The following is a 22,963-nucleotide window of genomic DNA, read 5'->3' as shown; positions in this document are numbered from 1 at the left end:
CTACTATATACCACTTCAAAATAACTCTTTTTTTCATTCAAGTGAATAATTAAAGTAAACATTCTATTAATAGCTGTAACGTCATAAAGCTTTTACTGGAATGATGTGTTGTTCAATATTAAGAACTGGGTAATTTGTGTGGTAATTTGTGTGGATCCCAGTTTAGAAAATTACAAAATTATATTCTACAAGTAATATAAACAGTCGGTATTTTGTGGAATCCTTATTTTGAAATTTTCGAGCTTAATTGCATAGATATCAAAATACATAAGAGCCCACCAGGTTAGCTCAATAGGTAAACCGTTCGATTGTGAATCGCACAGTCCAGGGTTCGATTACCGTCATCACGACGGTAAACTTCTATGATATCACCACTAAACTATAAAATGTTGATTCCATTTTTGAAAATCAGTGAACATGTGACTAGTAGTCGACAGAAATGTTTTAAAATAAAATAATATTTTTTAACCTAAATACATTCCACCAGTCATTTTATGACACAGTTATAGAGGCGGATAGTATATTAATTGCTGATTCTGATTATAACCATTGTTTAGCATAAAATAACATATAGCAATGTTTTACAACAGAAACCTTACAAACACGTGTATATTTCAAATTTAAATAATAATGCAGCCTTTTTGTTGAAAGATATTGGACATTTTGTAAATATAACACTATTTTTGAAAGAAAACCGCAAATATTCATGAATATAACAGGGCAGTTTTGAGAAATTATATTTTATTTGAAAATAATAATTGATCTTTTATATGACTTGGTAATACTTGGACCATTTTGAGTTGCATCCCTTGCTATGATCTAGGAAATAATACGGAGAGTCCTCCATGTATTGAAATGTTACGTATATGATTAGTGAAATGACAAAGTAATTACTATCCCGTTTTACTTTTAATCCTGTTTGAAACACGATTGCGTTTTTAACTTCAGGACTAATTTCAGTGAGATTTGACTTCAGGATTAATTTCAGTGAGATTTAACTTCAGGACTAATTTCAGTAAGATTTAACTTCAGGACTAATTTCAGTAAGATTTAACTTCAGGACTAATTTCAGTGAGATTTAACTTCAGGACTAATTTCAGTAAGATTTAACTTCAGGACTAATTTCAGTAAGATTTAACTTCAGGACTAATTTCAGTGAGATTTAATTTCATACTCATACTGTTTTGTAAATTGCATGATTCCATATTTCTGCTTTAATGTCTTTCCTTGACTTTTGGACCTAATTAATTCCTTACTATAGGACCTAATTAACCCCCGACTATAGGACCTAATTAATCCCCGACTACAGGACCTTATTTATACCAAACGATAGTACCTTATTAATCCACGACTTTAGGACCTTATTAATCCCCGACTATATGACCTAATTAATCCCGGACTAAAGGACCTAATTAATCCCGGACTATAGGACCTAATTAATCTCCAGCTATAGGACATAATTAATATCTGACTATATTACCTAATTCATCCTCAACTATTGGACCTAAGTAATCCTCAAAGTAAGGACCTAATTTTTCTCAAATTATAGGACATAATTAATACATGACTATATGACTTAATTAATATACAACTATTGGACATCATTAATCCGTGACCAATAATACTAAATAATCGTCAACTATAGGAACTGATTCCTGACTATAGGACCTAGTTAATCCTCAACTTTAGGCCAACTATAGGACATAATTAATTCCTGACTATAGGACCTAGTTAATCCTAAACAATAGGACATAATCAGTGTGCAACTATAGGACATTATTAATTCCTGACAATGGGATCTAATTAATCCTCAACTTTATGGCTTGACTAATCCCAAACTATAGGACCTAATTAATTCATGACTATAGGACAAGATTTAAACACAATTGCGATTTAACGTCAGGACAAATGTCATTCAATCTGCGCCATCAGACGGGTGAAGGAGATTTAATTTTATTCATGCTGAGTAACAAGCACTAATATATACCAAATGCATGTGATAGTTGTCTTAATTAATCCCTGAACTAATATGACCTAATCAATCGACTAAATGAAAGGATCTATTCCCACCCACAGGTGTTCGGCACGAAAATTGGTCACTACCCCCCCCCCCTCTCCCACAAAAAGCTACATATATATTAAGTGAGGGCGCAGGAGTAGCGGCGTAGTGACCATTTAACGCGCAGTACACCTGTGTTCCCCTGGTACCTTAACTATCATAGCATTTACCTTGGATTTAAATCATCGTTGAACATTGTATGTAAATACACGCAGTAAACTATAAAGGTTTTTTATATCTTTGCTACCCGTAATGTATGCGTCTATTTTTAGCTCTTAGTTTCGGTTTCGCAAATAATGCAATAATAAACAATTGACACGACTTTAAGGATTCCGGCTTGTTATTATTAGGTCTATGCAAATGTAAATATTTCGTTTTTTTTAATATGAATGCAGAAACATGCAACAGTATTCATTTCCCGATAAAAAGTTAGTTGATAAAGTTGTTACGATACAAAATTATGCGTTATTTGATAATAACGACTTTGTTTACCATGTATGTTTTAACACATCATTATGATATATATTAATAAAGACCTTCCCCGTCAATTGTAATAATGTAATAAATATATATGTTGATATTTAATTGTTATAAATAAGATAGGCTAATTAAGAAATGAATTGTTTGAACTTTTTATTGTAATAATCTTTTTCAATCAATTATGTTAAACAGTTCGTTCCAGATGTAACCAATAAAGATATAATAGTTTAATAATTTAATTTAATTAAAGATATCTTTTACTTTCAGCATCAACATAAAATATGTATGTAAGTATGTGTGCCTGCGTGCTTGCATGCTTACTAGCCTGCTTGCCTACAACATGCATAAGGATGTTGTACTTAAGTACCAGGATTATAAATTAACCAATAAATCGAGAAGACTTAATTTAATCATATCTGAAATATAGTAATATATTCAAGGCTAGGCAGATTAAGATGCATGCACTAACATTTTCAAAGTTGATTGATTATGTTTTTAAAGAAAAACCGTCAAGTTATTTTACAGCTTGTTCCGCTGATTTAGAGTCGGCATAGGTCACTTCTGATCCTCAAGTTACCCGGCAACTTTTCTTTGTAAGTATATATACATGTATGCATTCAGTACTTCATATATAATAATTCAAAATGTATACATAAAACAAAATTGATAGTATTAATCTATTAACCTGCCTTTTGTAACCTAGAATCTTCTTACTTGCTTCATTAAATGCAGTACATACTCCCTCCCATTGCTCATCATTCAATTCTTCATTCGTTATTTCATCATATGAAATCTGTTCTTAAGTTCTAATTTGAAATCATGGCTTATTTTGCTGTTCTTCAGTTTACCAGTATCTATTCGTATCACACTGTTTTAAGGTGTTACTTTCATGGGTTAAATGTTGATGTTAGCTGTAACTAGGTGGTGATCACTTCCAACATCAGCCTCACGTCTCACTCATACATGTTGTAAGGATATCTTCCATTCAAGGCAATGTGGTCTATCTGATTTTTATCTCTTCTCCAGGCGACACCCATGCAAGTTTATGAATCTTCTTGTACTTAAACAATGTACCACCGATGACCATATTGTTATTACCACAGAGTTCTTCAAATTCATTGTTCCACTACCGCGTCTTCCCATTTCTCTCTCATACCCAGTGTTTTCACTCCCTACTTTAGCATTTAGCTCTCCCATAATGATTGTTTGATCTTGCTTTAAGGATCTTATGCAGTTCAGCTTGTGAAGCGTGGTAAAATGCTTGATTGACTTAATCATCTGTATCATATGTCGGTGCATAGACCTGTATTATTGATGCCTGTAGAGGCTTTCTTTTCAATCTGACTCCTCATTTACAGGATGGTATTTTACTAATAATTTTGTTGCTGTTTTACAAAAGATGATTGCTACTCCTTCATGATGTTAACCATCTCTTCTGCCTGAGTAAACTTCACTCATACTTGTTACCTTGTTTTACAAAGTCCGTACATCTGCATTCACTGATTCCATATATATGTAACTTGCTATTATTAATCTCTCATAGTTTGGGAAAGGTTGATGAGTGCTAGGGCATGTCCACACACTGGTGAGGCTACACACTTCATTTTCAGGGCCTTTGCTGCTCTGAGATCCCCTTTCAGTTTAGCTTGAGAGCGTATGTCTTAATTACTGTGTCTTTCCGCGGGGAAGCACTGAAAGGAGTCTTGGTAGTACAGAGGCTTTGAGCTTGCAGGAAAGATTTAAGCACTCGACACTCCCTAACCTAACAAATAGATTAGCAAGCGGCAACAGTGGATCTAGAGACGTTAATTACTGCCACACTAGACGCATTTCACTACCCAATGTAAAAAACATAACACACCCGGTCTATATCTCTAAAAAAAATGACTCTCCGGATCTTTATGTTATGACTCTCGGTCACAATATCATGACCTTCTCACACTAAACAAATGACATCGCTTAAAATTGATATAAATAAATGTAATCGTTTATAACCTTCAAAGATACAGGTTAATACATAACATGAGACTTTATACTACTTCACAACAGCAGGTGGCAAGTGCTATGTGGCAGCTGTTAAAAGTTGTCCCGTACTTCACTTCAGTGATGTTATATTTTACTTGTCCTGCGGTATCATTGATACCAGCACAGTTAAGTTTTGAGAATTAAGTACCGTTCAAGCCGGTGCTATGGGGCGTGAGGGATTTTGCACGTTTTCAGAATCACTCATGTACAGACTCAATCAAACCGGGTCTGCAATTCTCTTGTAATTTTGTTGGGATTAATGCTTCCGAGGGATCACTTTGTTTCCAGATTTTTATGTATTAATCAATGCACCACGAATCCACAATTACAACTTTCTGAATTCATTTTTTCAACTTCACAGATTCATAATAAAACAACTGGACCTTATGAGTTTAATTTCATAAATTATAAATGTCATACTTCTGAAATTTCGTTTTCAATTTGTGTATTCACTGAAATCAAAGTCCTGAATTCATGAGGATAATATTGTGAAAACGTGATTATTGAAACATAAATCATGATTACCAGTATTAAGTATAAACATATGCTCATATACCCGTGTACATGTAGTGTGTGTTTCTTTGCGTTTTGCGTTTTGATTGAAAGGAATACCTGCACTAAATGTTTCTGACGGAATATATCAATAGAGTTGATATTAAAGTATAAAAGCCGGGCTCTTAAAAACGTGAAACAACTAGACTTATCAGGTCATCTAGTTATGGCATGTATTACTAAAACGATCTCGTGACATGAACTTTATTTTATTTATAGAAACAACTAGGCAGTTTTTATAAATGAAACGGGTTTGTTCTAAAAATAATCCTGATTAATAGTGGTGTAGGTAATAATGGTTTACCAAGTAAAGGAAATCTTTATTATAAAATGGGAAGATTAAGAATACATATCATACCCTGGTTTGTTGTCTGGTAATAAGGTAAACCTTAACATCATTTCTATATCTTCAATCACTTATAAATTGTCATGTTTGAGTTATTATTCATAAATTAGTTTATAGGGTGGTCAGAAGCATATTGATTTATTAGTGCTATTAATCTAATTAGGCACAGTAATTATTACATTTATTATTTAAACTATTCTCAGAAAAGCTTACGTCAACAAAAGGTCTGAGTTTAATATAATTAATAATTAAGAATAAAATACCTGTATGGATGATATAGATTTTTCAAATATTTACCAGGGAAATTGTCATTAAGCTAATTATAATTCATGATTTAGTAAATACGTACATGCATTACTATTTTATGTATCGAATGTATAATGTAGACACAACTTATATTTTCAGTAAAGCAAATTTCTTTGATTAGGCTAAATCAAGTGTGATCTCAGGAAAGCTTCAATACAAAGGTAAGTCGGTGAACTTATTAACTATATTTATTCAAAACAAAATGTATCATGACAATGTAGCAAACAGTGTATTGGATGTATATATTTTCATATATTTTCATATCTATACTTCTAAATTGTTGTTTTTGTTAATTGTTTTGGTTGTTGTTATTTTGTTTTGGTTTTTATGATCCCCGAAGGGTGAGCTTATAGTCGCCGCTTTGTCCGTCCGTCCGTCTGTCTATTGGTATGTATGCCTGTCCGTCCGCTCACTCTTTCTTGTCCGGGACATAACTCTGAAACAACAAAAGGTATCTCTATGAAACTTTGTAGGTAGATAGATATCTTTGGGTTCATGTGCAGTGCACAAGAACCGTAACTCTGCCTGGCCTGATTTTGGAGTTTTTGCCCAATGTTATTTTTATACTATGAACATTTTCCGGGCATAACTTTGAAACTTTAAGAGATATCAACATGAAACTTTGTAGGTAGATATATCTCATTGGGTAGATGTGCAGTTTAAAAGAACCGTAACTTTTCCTTGCCTATTTTATGAATTATTGCCCTTTGTTCATTTTTACACTTTGAACATTGTCTTGGACAAAACTCTGACACCGTGAAGGATGTCACTTGTTCATTTTTACACTTTGACTTTTGTCCGAGATATAAATCTGAACCATAAAAAATATCATTATGAAACTTTGTCCGGGACATTACTAAACTACAAAAGGTATACACTTCTGTGTCCAAAACCTTTTCGGGGAGCATGACCCGATTCAGCTGCCTCTTTTTTTTTTGGCTTCTTTTCTTTGTTGTTGTTCGTTTAGACACTATGTATTTCTTGTTATAGTAGGTAGCCTAAAACACTTAATTCAAAACAGAAACTGAATTATTTCATTGACAGTAAAATCAATGGGCAACGTTGACGCGACAATGCAAGGTGGTACAGGTGGTGCAGGCGGTCAGGGAGGTCAAGCTCCAGGTGCTGGGGGTGGCGGAGGAGGGAGTGGAGCCGGAAGCTCAGGTTCAGGTGGGGCGGGAGGAAATGGTGGAAATGTGCAAAGGATTATTACTCCACAAGCATTTTTCCTATGTCGCTGATAATTCGTTTTATGAAACTGTATTATGAACTATCTTCATATTTGTGAAAACCAAATGAACGGAACAAAATAACTGAAATATTATATTTACATGCCAATTTTTTCATGTATTTTAAACTTAAAGATCATGTATGTTGTGTGATTGACATTGTTACTGTATGTATACCACACCTGCAAAAAATTATATATGTACATAATTATGCAAATAAAACAATTTTCAAACATCGAAGAATATGTAAAATGTGTACTGTAAATATTTGTGCACATTATATTTTATCAATAAATTACATGCAGTCATTTCTTATTGGAAAGTTTGACTTAGAATTTATAGAAATTAAATTTCCAATTACCTCCCTTTATTTACATGAAATGTTAAATTGGGTAATATCTTTAGAATTAATGCTTATTGGAACTTACAATATTGACAAATCGTAATTTGAGCATCATATTTATGAAATAAAACTATGAAAAAATTGTGTTACAGGATCTTTAATATTGCTTTCTTATGAAAGTTTCGTCCTAAATATAACGTACTCAATATGTCACCAAAGTAAGTGTTATATTTTATTTATTGTACGATTTATGACAAAAAATGTTATTGTTAATTTGTGCAAATATATGAAAGAGGCATTTGTTATTCGAAATTCATTTATAAATAATATAACCTAATGCGAGGTAGTATACTTTTTACCTTACTGTCTTTGTTATACATGTATGTAGCATATGTAAATATATGTTAAAGTGCACTTTTGTAATACGTTCTAGATATGTGACATGTTTAACATTGATGTTTATGTATTAAGATGATATACTTATGTATAAATCTAATAAAATGTCTGTTCTGTTCTGTTATTAAAATTTCTAAAAAAAAAGGAACAGAGTTTATATCATGTTTTGCTACGCTTCCAATTACTATTAAGATTGATGAATTGTGTTATATGAAAGCCCTCTCAAAAGAAAAAGTTATGTTATAGCCTGTTCCGCTATTTTAGAATCGGCATATGTCACTATCCTTCCAAGTCTGACATTACCATCATAATTCTATGCGGAAAAATGCCAATACAGTACGATTATATATACATTTAGTGACACATATTAAAGTTTATTAAATTATATTATGAAATTAAAAAAAAACAAAGCTATTATTTACATCAATAAATACAGTTCCATGTTTATTAATACTAGTATACAAATTCTTTAGCTATTTCCAATAATGAAAAAGATGGCCGAGATATCACAAATACTTACAAACAAGGGCATTTAAACAAGAATTTATCAATGCACTAAATATGCTGTAAGCGGAAGCCCCGAAAATTTGATGCAACGTCTTAATCAAGATAATGACAGTACGCTTAGCTTACAACTTTTTTGGTATAAAATATGATGGTAAATATACTTAAAACATAAGGAAAAGTCGAAGTGTGATTTATGTTGGTCCTCAGCAACAATCTTCCTATTTACAGTATATCGGGGGCAGACATCCTTTTATAAATTAACATACAATGCATATCAAAAGATGATTGATAAGTCTCATAACATATATATGGGTTAAAATAAGTAATTTGACTGGGAAGCAAATTTCTTTGGAATATTTATCAATCCTACTTCAAAAAGGTGAATTCATCTTTTAAAACCAAACCAGCCGACAATATAACATAATAAAAGCGTTTTTATCCATCTTTAATCAGAAAAAGATGCATTAGAAAAGAAAGGTTTTGACGAGAAAAGTGTCTCTCATTAAGTTCGAAAGTATTGAGTACTTAAATGGCATAATTTCAAATAGTTTTCCTCTCACAAGCATATTGTTTTAAAAACTGCAGCATGTTTATGCATCATATTAAATATAGTGTCTTTGTTTGTCTGTTTTACGTCACATCAGGGGGATATAACATCGTTCCAAAGAAATCTCGGGTGCTCTTCCGTGCATAATTTTAGGTACAAACGGTCACCACAGATGTTCTGCAAGATAGCTGAATAGCTTTCTCACATCAAAGAGTCTTTGTCGGAATTCGAACCCACAGAGGTAAGGGGCAAGTGGTTTGAAGCCAATGACCTTTATTGCTTGTGTAGCTTAGCTAAATCGTAAAAAAATGTAGTCTTTGAAGTTTTTACGATTTGGTATGATATAGTGGATATTTGTTTGTTTGTGTGTAAGATGAAATTTTATTTCATCGCGTGAGTTTTAAAAACAGTATACCCACGAGTGGGAATACCGTTTTTTAAGTTCACGCGATAAAATAGAATTACATCATACACAACAAACAAACAAATTTTCTTTTTATTTTACGTTGGTTTGCTGGTTTCGACTCGACACAAACTTGTTATAACAGAAAATAAACATCAAAGGAGCTCCAGATAGGCACAAAAACATATAAAAATGAAATTCTTACGTCTTGCGTCTCTTAATGAAAGACGGAAAACTGCACAAGATAAGAAAAAAATATACCATGAATTAAACTGAAATATATTTTAGTACGATTCTTCGCCCACTTTGAATTAAAAAGAATTTGAACGCTTTCATATTTGATCTACTATATACCACTTCAAAATAACTCTTTTTTTCATTCAAGTGAATAATAAAAGTTAACATTCTATTTATAGCTGTCACGTCATAAAGCTTGTACTAGAATGATGTGTTGTTCAATATTAAGAACTGGGTAATTTGTGCGGTAATTTGTGTGGATCCCAGTTTAGAAAATCACAAAGTTATATACTACAAGTATTATAAACAGTCGGTAATTTGTGGAATCCTTAATTTGAAATATTCGAGCTTGATTACATAGATATATAAAGTGTATATCAAAATACATAAGAGCCCACCAGGTTAGCTCAATAGGAAAAGCGTTCGATCGTGAATCGCACAATCCAGGGTTCGATTACCGGACGCTGCAGGTCAATTTTGTTGTGAAATCCTTTATACGGTCATTCGCACTGTACCTCTTCCGTGGTATGTGTTGAAGTAATCAGTTACAGCACTTTTCCTGGTAAAACTGCTTGGTAGCATGCTCAGGAACGATGCAGTGGCTGCGATCTGGTGAATACATTTAGTGGCTTAATGCCGTCATCCCGACGGTAAACTTCTATGACATCAGCACTAATTAAAATATAAAATGTTGATTCCATTTTTGAAAATCAGTGAACATGTGACTAGTAGCCGACAGAAATGTTTTTGAATAAAATAATATTTATTACCTAAATACATTCCACCAGTCATTTATGACACAGTTATAGAGGTTGAGCTGATTCTGACTATTAGTATCATCATTGTTCAGCATAAGATAACATATATAGCATTGTTTTACAAAACACGTGTACATATACAAACATTTAATAAAGCAGCTTTTCTGTTGAAAGATATTGGACATTTTGTTAATATAAAAATCTTTTTGGAAGAAAATCGCAAATATTTATGAATATATCAGGGAAGTTTTGAGAAGTTATATTTTATTCGAAAATAATAATTTGGGTAATACTTGGACCATTTTGAGTTGCATCCCTTGCTATGATCTAGGAAAAAATGTTAAAGGATGTATTCCCACTCACAGGTAATCGCCGCGTTGATTCGATTGGTAACAACAAAAAAAGATACATACCTATTTTATATTTATGTTTTCTTTTTTCCCCTCTATTGTTTTGTTTGATTTTGTATTTTTACTACCCTCCCCCCAACCCCCAAAAAAAAGAAAGAAAGAAAGAAAAAAAACAACAACAATTGAACTTTTGTGGCGTAGTGACCAATCACTGCGCCGAACACCTGTGTTCCCACCACAACACCTGGTACTTAAACTATCATGGATTTAAATCATCATTGAACATTGTATGTAAATACACGCGGTTAACTATAAAGGTATTTTATATCTTTGCTACACGTAATGTATGCGTCTATTTTTAACTCTTAGTTTCGGTTTATTTGTAAACAGTTGACACAAATTTAAGGATTCCGGCTTGTTATAATTAGGTTATACAAAAGTAAAGATTACAATTTATTGAATATGAAAGCAGAAACTTGCGACATTATTTATTTCCAGAGAAAAGGTTAGTTCGTTGTAAAATTATGCATTATTTGATAATAAAGACTTTGTTTACCATGTATGTTAATAAAATTTGTTTTAACACATCATTATGTGTACAGCACTAGGTTAGATAAGTAAATTATTTGTTAATATGTATAAAATAAAAACATTCCCGTTATTTGGCCGCCGCCCAGCTCCCATTCTTAATGTATGTTAATTAAACTCCGAGCAGTTATTGATGTTTTGATGAAAAATGTAATAAATGTGTTTGTAAATATTTAATAGTTATAAATAATACAGGCTAATCTATCATTATAATAGAACAGAACAGAACAGAACAGAACAGAAATTTCTGTTCATCATAATATTATTTAACATTTCTTTCCAGATTTAGATTAAATCGTTTAATACTCTATTAATTATATATCTTTTAATTTCAGCATCGGCATAAATCACACATTTTGCTGCAGATAAAGATGGCTGACGACAATCGCTATCACGGTGAGTTGAGCATATTGTTCAGATGGATGGAAGGATGGGTGTTCTTGCTTATTTACGTATGTATGTATATATGTGTGTGTGTGTGTGTGTGTGTGTGTGTGTGTGTGCGTGTGCGTGTGCGTGTCAATCAGCCTGTCTGCCTGCCTGCCTGCGACATGCATTAGGATGTCGTAATTAAGTACCAGTACTATTAATGTACTAATAAAATAACTATTTGAAACTTTAAGTCAATAATTTTCAAATGCATACATATATGTGAATAATAATTTTGAATCCTGTATTGGAATTTGTTTATCTTGTTGTTTTTTTAGATGAAAGAGATACCGTTGGTGGTGGAAGAGGTGGCAAGGGTGGAGTGGGGTATAATAACGTCCCAAGTGGACATGACGGTGAGGACGGTGAACCTTGTCCTGGTGGCAAAGGTGGTGTGGGTGGTAGACCAGCCGTATCCAAAAAAGCCTATATCTGGAATGATAACTGGAACAACGTTCCATGGTATACAAGATGGTTTGGTATTGGAGGAAACGTTTGGAGAACTGAAAATGAATATGATATAACTGATGGTGGAAGAGGTGGCAAGGGTGGGGTTGGGTGTAGTAATGTCCCAAGTGGACATGACGGTGAAGACGGCGAACCTGGTCCTGGTGGCAAGGGTGGTACAGGAGGTAGACCGGCAGTTACAAACTCTTGTTATCATGAAAGACCGAGGGACGATACTTTTGGTTTGATTAATGTTCCTTGGTATACGAAATGGTTTGGCATTGGTGGGTACATGAAAAAATCACAAAGTGACGAAAACGATTGTCATTCGGAACGAATTTCGGCATCGGGAAATGAAAAATGTAATAAAGTGAATCACGTTCCTCGAGGAAGTGAGGGCGGGAATGGTGAATGTAATACAATGAGACAAGGGTCTCGAGGAAGTGAGGGCGGAAAACCAACATTATAAAACTGACACATCTTTAATTGTGTCATATTCAGAATTGTGTACTTGATAAAATAATTCAACAAAGCTAGATAGCATAATAGTGCAATAGTCCAAGTTAATACAAGATTTTATTTTTCTGAAAAATAAATAAATACATATTTTATGTATATATATATGTTTTGTATATTCAGATAATAGTATAACCCGGTATCATTTATATATTGCTTAGAGTGAGAGGACGTTTTCAAGAGGATTTTGTCATCAAGATGTTTTGATTTCTCTGTGTAATATTTATGGTTCTGTCATATATTCTATTTCACAGATATTTATATTTCCCGAAATAGTAAAGAAGATTGCAAATGGTGACTATATGTATTTGTTGCAATAAATATATATTTCAAATTATACATATGTCATTAACGGAGGATATTGAATGAAAGTATGTTCAATACTGAATTAATTTTGAACGAGTTGAATGTATGTATGGTAAGGATAAGCATTGCAGGGGGAGTATGCTTTTCCCGTTTCGGGCACAAAATTGTACACCTATCATAATAAATTACTTGTTTAATTGTCTTAAGCTCACATGACTATTCTTCAATGTATCAAGAGGATTGGCTCGTATATTATATGAAAAGCTTGAAATCGTTGTTTGAAGTCAACAATTGTGACATTTTTTTTAGGAAATCGGGGTGAGAATTTTTTCTCCGAAAAATATGGGTCTCACCGTAGGGCTTATGCCAGAAATAATCTCTTTTATGTAACTCAAAGTTATAAAAGTAACAATTCCTCCGTGATTGGTCTTTATTGAGCTTATCTCTCAATTTCCATTTCAAAATCAGGGATTTTTGCGTTTTTCTTGCTCTCAAGCGGAAGTTTTAGCGGACAAGACGCGGTGAACCTTAGAATTGCTATTAAAACTCGATATTTAAACTAATGTTTATTATTTCTTTTTATTATTGATTGGACAGATGGCTAAAAAGGAGGACGGTGACATCCAGCCGTTCAAATATTGTAGGAAATAAAAGTATTTATCTATATATCCGTCTGTCTGTCTGTATATAACCATAGATAAAAATGAATGTTCTTAGCGAAACACATAAATATTAAAGATAAGATACATGCTGTTGTTGAACTTTTTATATTTATGTAACCTTATTATACTAGCTATAAAAGTGATAAAAAATAATGATTATTGACTTCTTTTTGTTATTCAAATTCAAACAATTTATAAATATAACTAATTTTTACACGGCCATTAAAAGAAGATATTGTTTTTTTGTTGTTGTTTTATTTTTCTTCAAGCAATTTGTATTTTGGCATGTAATGTTGACCATCTTTACTAAATAGCCTTTATTTTTTTAATTAAATTAAAAAACAGGGAAGGGTTAGGGAAAAATTTAACAATTTTCGACAGTTTCCCTCATTACATAAAGTTTCTCTACCCTATAACAATATTGTGAAACATCGAAATCATGATTGTGTTTATTTTCTATTCATTTTTCATAACTTGTAAATTAAATCATCTCATAAAACAACAAATTGGTTTTTCTTGCTCATAACCCTAACAGAACAACACAAAACAGCTGGCACAGATCAGAAAATTCATTTTACATTGCGTTTTCTTTGTTGTTTTGTGATAAAAGTAAAGATCATCGAAAAGCAACTAAAAAGTTCTTTTATGTGTGTTGTTTCTATTTGAAAAATATTATAACATTGAGAGAGTCAAAGTTTTGAAGTTGTGTCACACTGCTGGTCTGCCACCCGCACCACCTTTACCACCAGGACCGGCCTCTCCATCCTCGCCGTCATGTCCACTTGGAACATTATTGTAACCTATTCCACCTTTTCCACCGCCTGAATAATTATATTCTTGCTCGTTTGTCTTTTTAGGTCCTCCTATACCAAACCATCTTGTATACCAACTGAGTTGTTTCATCATGCAAATTATCGTTGTGTAGCTGAATCAAAATCTAGTTAATTTAATCAATTGTTCTATTATAGATAGTTATAAAGTGTAAATCTACAGAAAATTACAAGATTCATGCCTAACTTCTACTTTGTTCCTTTCATTTACTTAGATTGTATCATATATAATTGGAAAACCAAACGTGAATCATAAAACGATGAGTTGTATGTATTAATGGCATTATAGTATCAATATCTGCGCAAATATTGAAATACGAAAACAAAAGTATTATAAGTTCTAGTAACGGATTTGTTTTTAAAATACATAAAGTTAATGAATTATATCATGTTTACCTGCATAATTTGGTTTTCCAGATGTTTTAAAAATAGAACATTGTCAAATAATTAAAGAACATGGCTGGATAGAGAAGTAGATGTTTATCATCACATAAAGTCAGATTTAACGTTTCGACCTAGATATTGATATTTCTGTACTCTTTCAAAACCAATTGTAGTCGATATAGTTATTGAATATATTAACTCTATAGTTTATACATAAAGCAAACTGGTTAATAATACGTAACATATTATCAAAATAAATATATTTTGAAAGCGTTTCTCTTTTTTTAAATTCCACGTTTATTCCATCAATCTGGTCGATTAAAAAAGGGTTTAAACTTGCAAAAATAGTATAAAATTACAAAAAAAAAACATAATGCCCACACCATTATGACCTCCTCTCGCGTCGCGACCACCGTAATCTAGATCTTTGTTGCTCCTGTGTTTAAACTCAAAATTATTTTGAAATAAAGTGATTAACTATAACAACTAAATTTTATTATCACTCGTATAACAGGCGTATTTCATTTTTTAGTAATGGCAGCAGTTTCTCGCAGCATTTTCATTTTAAGACTGAAAGAAAAACATTTGGGTTTTTCATTATCTGAACATATATATTGACTAACTCAAAATTATATTTTCCTAAATAACTTTTCAATATAAATGAGCGATGGTTTTTTAAGCTTTATAAAAAGGAAAAAAGGTGTCCATAAGAACAACTTAAAATAATTTATAATTTACCTATGTATTTTAAGTGAAATAAGAGTAAGTTAATTGTGGAAAAAGATCTTATTGATATTTCCTTTAAAAGATAAAATCTTAATTAAAGGTATCAAAAGCATTTAAAACCTGAAACTTGTCTAAATTATTAGTACGTGTACATGATCCACATGAAATATTTTTTTTTTATTTTGTCAACCAATCTATAAATAAGCACCATTAATTGTTATGTATCATATCTACTATGACGTGGTAATGTATAATATACAAATGTACAGTAGATAACATTCAACGTAATGACTGATGTTTTCTAAAAAAATTCGTTGGAATTCCTCGAAGTATTGGAACAAAAAATGACAATTTCAAAACTTATAAACTGGTTTTCCAATTATACAAGTATGGAAAAGACGTTTTCCTTTATAAAAGCTGAATTCATACATGAAGGAAAACAGATAAGTTCAGAAATTAACAGACGTTCAGTGATTAAGTATATAGATTCTATTATTAGTTAATATAAAGATTGTTAACAGGTTATATGGCCCTATATAAAAGGCTATTTGTTAATATAACCCGAGCCGCTAGGCGAGGGTTATATTGCAAACAGCTGTTTATATACGTCAACAATATTTATAACGAATTTTTAATACAGCAAGCATCATTTTTAAAGACAAAAGTAAGATTTCTTCATGAATCGACAGAAGCCGTGCATATAAAACTGTTTAAACGTCACGATTATCCAATGAAAAGTGACGTTACAAACGTGCAGTATTATAATAATCCTTATAATACTGCACGTTTGTAACGTCAATTTTTATTGGATAATCGTGACGTTTATATAGTTTTATATACACGGCTGCTGTCGATTCATGAAGAAAACTTACTTTTTTGCTCTAAAAATGATGCTTGCTGTATTATAAATTCGTTATAAAGATCGTTGACAGGTTATATGGCCGTATATAAACGGCTGTTTTTAATATAACCCTCGCCTAACGGCTCGGGTTATATTTACAAACAGCCGTTTATAAAGGGTCATATAACCAGTCAACAATCTTTATAACTAATAATATAAATGTAAGTGTTAATTGGTTATTAAGATTCAATACAACTTTAAAGTTATTCATTGATATAGCCCTTAAAATAATAATATTTTGATGATTCTATATAACCACATATGTCACAAAGAAGCTATATCGTTTCTTCTGTTTTTCTTCTTCTTCAATCAATTTCTTAGCTGTATATACTTCTTGTGGCCAGTCGAAATTGTCTATTGGATAAAGTTCAGTCCCTGTGATGATCGTGTCTTCAATTTGCGAATGCATACATCTTCAAGGCGAAGTCTTTTGTTACGCTCGAAAGGATGAATTATATTGACGTCAATGTCGATGACGTTATGGTTTGCACTATTAAAATAACGTATCGTTATTCCTAGATATGACATCTCCTAGACGTCACGTAATATCTTACCTGTTTGTCCAACGTATTGTAATTTGCATTTTTTGCATGTGATGAGATATATCACACTAACCGTGAAACATGCATAATTTCTGGGGATGATGAATGTTCTATTTGTAACGTTGCTAGTAAAGTTTTCGGAATCAACAATATATTTACATACAAAACATTTTTTCCACAGCGTAACTCCTTTTCTGAGATTGTATAAGTTTGCTCGAATCAGATCGAAATGAAAATATATATCCCTTTAAGATTTAGCTCTGTGAGTGACGGCTAATATTCTTGTATTACTGGCAAATGTTGTAGACGTATTGGATAATAGAAGGTTGAGGTGTTTGGTTTATACAGAATTTATTTTAGTTTGATTGTGTAAGAAGCTATAAGCTTATAGACACACTTTCGAATCTGTTCCTAGAACCAATTAGTACTGAGAAAAGAGAGTAAAGTTTCTTGCTCAAGGAAACAACGACTTGCAGGGCCCTGACGGGGTTTGAACCCATGCGGCTAGCGATCATTAGATTACTAGTCCGACGCGTTAACCACTTGGCCATGTCGCCACTTAAGGAAGGTTGAGATGTTTGTTTAGGATACTTTGTGCTGTATATGTATTTGGGTTTTATGTATAGATAAATGGTATGATACGACTTTTCTCTTTCCTCTTCGTCGTCAACCGGTTGTATCTGTTCATGTTTCCCGCCTTTTTTATCCGCTATTTTGATAACCTCTAGCTTTTAGGTTTATTGCCAGATTATTTCTACACGCTATGAATCTAATCATCACTATTCTTAATGCTTGGCTATACGGAAAACTGTTCTTCTGGTCTGGAAAAATGTAGATACATATTGAGCGTCTGTCGGTTTTGTATATTCTGTGGTGTGGTGTCGACCGTAATATGCTTGTCCAGAAATTTTGCCTGCTTTAAGTCTATCTTGTGCGTGGATTTTATTGAATTATGAAATGAGCTTAGACGGGCCATGAAGGAAATGAATTCCTGTCGGGTATGCGGCTTAATAATGAAGATGTCATCTATATGAATCTCCACCAAACTAAAGGTTTGACTCTTTGGGTTTGTAAGAATTTTGTTTTTAAGTTATCCATGAAAATGATTGCGTAGCTTGGGGCGTATTTTGTACCCATTGTGGTGCCAGATATTTGTTTGTAGGGTTTCTCATTGAAATTAAAGCATGTTTTTAAAGAACAAATTCCTCACTTGAATACTGTTGAACCACCATTAGGTTATGTCCTGCTTTTGCTTCAAGTAGTTAAAGAATGTTGTTATTTCATCGGATATGTTTTGCGTTTTGTCTGAAGGGATTGCTTGGTAAAACGTTTGTCTTTTAGTTGTCTGAGGCCTTCTTGTATATACGAAATCTTATCTAGAATAACTACAGCACCTCCTTTATCTGCACGTGATATCTGAATTGTTAAGTAAAGATAATATGGCCCTGCCGTTCTTCATAAGATATATTAGAAACTGGCTGATTTTTATTCTTTTCGTTCATCAATCTAAGATTGTTACAGGCAATTTAGGTCTTTCTATTCGGCTATTTTCTTTTTGGGTGGTTCCAGTATTCCTCACTTGGCTCACTGTTGAATCACCATAAGGTTATGTGTCCTGCTTTTGCTTTTTAAATTTGTCTTTTGACGTATTATCTGTAATATGCAGACTTCATAACCTCTGATCCCCTTTCTACATTCAATTTTATTTAGTTCCGTCCATTGTTTTATCGTTCAGGGCACACGCATTTGTTTACTTGGGGACCATATGCCGCTTTTGATGAAATGGCACTAACGTGTCACATTGAAGGTTCCATGATAACCGCCATATGTTTCGGATGTTTCAAAATTCTTAATTTTACCAATTCATGTTAAATACTGCTTAAGCCAGTGCTAGGGGGCGTGGACGGTAACTTGGACTTCTTAATACCGTCCATGAACAGTCTCAATAAATCTGAGCCTGTAAAATTTTCAATTTTGTCATGCTGTGCGTTTTTTTAGGAATTTTCTATTTCTCTCTATTCTAATCCGATCGATTTACCTGCTGGTGATGTCGATCCGGATTATTCCTTTAATGGCTATTCTTCGTGGTTGGTTCTGAAAGAATTGTGCTAACCTTACGTTGGTGCTAGATATTGCTTTAGTACTGGATATTGCTTTGGTACTGGATATTTCTTTGGTAATGGATATTGCTTTGGTACTGGATATTGCTTAAGTACTGGCTATTGCGTTGGTACTGGATATTGCTTTGGTACTGGATATTGCTTTGGTACTGGATAATGCGTTGGTACTGGATATATTGCTTTGAGATTTGATATGTCTTTAGTACTTGATATTGCTTAAGTACTGGATATTGCTTTGGTACTGGATATTGCTTTAGTACTGGATATTGCTTAAGTACTGGATATTGCTTTGGTACTGGATATTGCTTTGGTACTTGATATTGCGTTGATACTGCTTTAGTACTGGATATATCTTTGGTACTGGATATTGCCTAGATCAATGCATATTTATTGACAATTTTACAGGTCAAGTGACCTTTGACCTGAGAATGGGTGTGGCAGGTACAGTTTGTCAAGGTTCAATTACATATGTTTTAAGTTCCTCACTTTAATGAGCAATTTTATGCTTTGTTATTATATGTCTAAGTGTCATTGACATTTATAAAAAAGGTACGGCAGGTCACCCTAAATCTGCATATAAACATACAATAATCACATTATGCATATGTGACACACAGGAAAAAAAACTCACCAAGTTGCATCAACACATAAAATATCCATGAAACAACTATAAAATAAGTTTTGATGTAAATGACCATAAACTGATACAAAACGGTTAGCAAAAGACAAAGACGACACAGAGGAGTCTGTTTATAGAAGGTATTATTCACGCCCCAAATATGGCTACTTAAACTGTATATAGAAATAACTGGTAAAGAAACAATTACAGATGTGTTCATATGGCAATTATCATTAATCCTTCAATGTTACATGATTATATAATTCTATGACAAGCATCATCAAGTATCATCCAAAATAAAAGAAAATATGTTCTCTCCAAAGGTAAAACTTTATACAATGGTTTAAAGCCTCAAATATATGCTCCCTCAGGTTTATTTTTTCCCAGGGGAATAAAAACGTGTTGAACCAGACCCAAAGATAACACAAGAGAACTGTGCCAATGTCTCCAATCCTTTAATCTATTTTAATGAGCCAAAAAGTAACAAATCACACTGAATATACACAATTAGCTATTTATTTAAAATACAACAAAAATGGAATAATTACAAATCATGAATATGACAAAACATAATGCTGTTTTAAAAACATCAACAGAATACAAATCTAACAAACACGTTAAATTGATATCCCTCGTCAAATTTAAACTATTTGCTTCTTAGTACCACCCAGAGCATTAATATTATATTCTCAAGTAGAGTTACTCTTCCTGTAAAGTGTAACATTTTAAAGTTGATGCCTAAATTTTTTTTAGATAAGATTAAAAAGCAAGTGTGTGTGTTTGGAGTGGGGGTTAAGTCTTCAATTATGCAAAAGAGAATTATGCTTCTGGAACAATGAAGTTTTCTAGAATGAGATCTATCAATGTCTGAAATTACAAATTGATATGTATAATACATTTTCAGCTTTGATTGAAGAAAAGTTTCCTGCATAAAGATACCATTTCCCCATTACTTTTTTTGGCACTATTAAAAGAAGGAGAACCGCATAAAAGATTAAGAATTGAATATCATCAAATCAAAGAGGAAATACAGTTCCATTTTGTTCCTGAAGTCACACAAGTTTTTTCCAATAGGTAGGAACAGATAAAGCCAAATTTATACACCTCTGTCTTGGACGGGGGTAACAAATAAATACTAGAACTATCACTAAATGTGATTAATACCCCCACAAGACTGCTTCGGAAATGAGGATGTTACTAGTAACAGAATACCTTGTAAAAGAATTGAAATATAGAGTTATGGTTAAAGATAGTTGTGGTTCTTGTATGTTGCATTTCCTTTCAATGTGGTTGGCCATTGATGAAGTTTTATTGAATTACTCTGTAATAAGTCCAGAAATACAAGGAAAAGGAAAAAGGGCAATAACTCTATAAATACTGAAGATGGAGTTATAGTTCTTGTGCACTGCACTTCCTCTTATTGTGCTTGACCATTGTATGAAGTTGTTTTGAATATTTCCAATCAGTAAGTTTCAAGTTATGCTCCGGACAAGGAAAAGTATCAAAGGGCAGTAACTCTGTAATAAGTCAAAATGGAGTTATGGCTCTTGTGCACTGCACTTCCTTTTAATGTCCTTGACAACTGTATGAAGTTGTATTGAATTCCAAACAGTAGTTTTCAAATTATGCTCTGGACAAGGAAAGATAACAAAGGGCAATAACTCTGTAATTAGTCAAGATGGAGTTATGCTTTTTGTGCACTGCACTTCCTCTAAATGTGCTTGACCATTGTATGAAGTTAAATTGAATTCCAACCATTAGTCTTCAAGTTATGCTCCGGACAAAAAAAGCAATGGAAAAGTACCAAAGGGCAATAACTCTGTAATTAGTGAAGATGGAGTTATGGTTTTTGTGCACTGCACTTCCCCTTATTGTGCTTGACCATTGTATGAAGTTGTTTTGAATTCCAAACAGTAGTTTTCATGTCATGCTCTGGACAAGGAAAGGTTAAATAGGGCAGTAACTCTGTAATAAGTCAAGATGGAGTTATGGTTCTTGAGCACTGCACTTCCTCTCAATGTGCTTGACCATTGTATGAAGTTATAATGAATTCAAACAATAAGTCTTTAAGTTATGGTCCGGACAAAAGAAAGCAATGGAAAAGTAACAAAGGGCAATAACTCTGTAATTACTTTAGATAGAGTTATGGTTCTTGTGCACTGCACTTCCCTTTATTGTGTTTGACAATTGTATGTAGCTATATTGAATTCCAACCAATAGTTTTCAAATTATGCTTCGGACAAGGAAAATGCAACGTCTGGACCAACCGACCGACCGACCACCGGGTGACTCCTATATACCCCCCCCCCCAAACTTCGTTTTTGGGGGTATAATAATGACCAAATATAAAATATGTTGCTCAAAATTATTTACGATGATACAATACTTTCCTTGCAAATGCTCCAAATCTTTTTTTTTTCTTCAAGCAATTTGTATTCTGACATATAATGTTGACCATCTTTACTAAATAGCCTTCATTTTTTTAATTAAATTAAAAAACAGAGAAGGGATAGGGTTAGGGAAAAATTTAACAATTTTCGACAGTTTCCCTCATTACATAAAGTTTCTCTACCCTATAACAATATTGTGATACATCGAAATCATGATTGTGTTTATTTTCTATTCATTTTTCATAACAAGAAAATCCACTCATAACACAACAAATTGGTTTTTCTTGCTCATAGCCCTAACAGAGCAACACAAAACAGCTGGCATAGATCAGAAAATTCATTTTACATTGCGTTTTCTTTGTTGTTTTGTGATAAAAGTAAAGGTCATCGAAAAGCAACTAAAAAGTTCTTTTATGTGTGTTGTTTCTATTTGAAAAATATTATAACATTGAGAGAGTCAAAGTTTTGAAGTTGTATGTCACACTGCTGGTCTGCCACCCTCACCACCTTTACCACCAGGACCAGGTTCGCAGTCCTCACCGTCATGTCCACTTGGAACATTATTGTAACCTACTCCACCTTTTCCGCCACCTGAATAATTATATTCTTGCTCGTTTGTCTTTTTAGGTCCTCCTTTACCAAACCATCTTGTATACCAACTGAGTTGTTTCATCATGCAAATTACCGTTGTGTAGCTGAATTAAAATCTAGTTAATTTAATCAAGTGTTCTACATGTATTATAGATAGTTATACAGAAAAATTACAAGATTCATGCCTTACTTCTACATTGTTCATTTCATTTCGTTAGATTGAATCATATATATATAATTTGAAATCCAAACGAGAAAATGTGTGCGTGAGTTATAAAACAATAAGTTGTATGTATTAATGGCATTATAGAATCAATATCGGCGCAAATATTGAAATATGAAAACAAAAGTATTATAAGTTCTAGTAACGGATT

At 32.8% G+C, this 22,963-nt stretch overlaps 2 protein-coding genes and 1 long non-coding RNA gene across 4 annotated transcripts; 2 read left to right on the top strand and 1 right to left on the bottom strand.

Moving 5' to 3' along the window:
* The first annotated feature begins 5,379 nt into the window (after positions 1-5,379).
* LOC132734516 (uncharacterized) lies at positions 5,380-7,845 on the top strand. Of its 2 annotated transcripts, none has more exons than XR_009626327.1 (3): positions 5,380-5,498; positions 5,868-5,929; positions 6,813-7,845. It is a non-coding gene; the product is annotated as an uncharacterized LOC132734516 (long non-coding RNA). The 2 variants fall into 2 exon arrangements; XR_009626328.1 differs by lacking the exon at positions 5,380-5,498 and adding an exon at positions 5,515-5,686.
* A 3,040-nt stretch (positions 7,846-10,885) lies between these two features.
* Positions 10,886-13,972, top strand: LOC132734529 (uncharacterized PE-PGRS family protein PE_PGRS54-like). The gene is made up of 3 exons (XM_060721289.1): positions 10,886-11,043; positions 11,462-11,522; positions 11,834-13,972. Exons 2-3 carry the CDS (start codon positions 11,498-11,500, stop codon positions 12,469-12,471), a joined length of 663 nt encoding a protein of 220 aa, XP_060577272.1. The 5' UTR covers positions 10,886-11,043; positions 11,462-11,497; the 3' UTR covers positions 12,472-13,972.
* Positions 13,973-14,194: 222 nt separating this feature from the next.
* On the bottom strand, positions 14,195-22,671 carry LOC132734518 (PE-PGRS family protein PE_PGRS16-like). The gene is made up of 2 exons (XM_060721275.1): positions 22,481-22,671; positions 14,195-14,411 (listed from the first exon to the last, which is right to left on the bottom strand). The coding sequence occupies exons 1-2, from the start codon at positions 22,669-22,671 to the stop codon at positions 14,195-14,197; spliced, it is 408 nt and encodes a 135-aa protein (XP_060577258.1).
* Positions 22,672-22,963: the final 292 nt, after the last annotated feature.

Source organism: Ruditapes philippinarum, unplaced genomic scaffold (genome assembly GCF_026571515.1).
Source record: "Ruditapes philippinarum isolate M1 unplaced genomic scaffold, ASM2657151v2 ctg2025_1_1_1_1, whole genome shotgun sequence".
Classification (NCBI taxonomy): Eukaryota; Metazoa; Mollusca; class Bivalvia; order Venerida; family Veneridae; genus Ruditapes; species Ruditapes philippinarum.
Note: the sequence above shows the minus strand (reverse complement) of the source record. Positions and strands in the feature narration are given on the sequence as shown.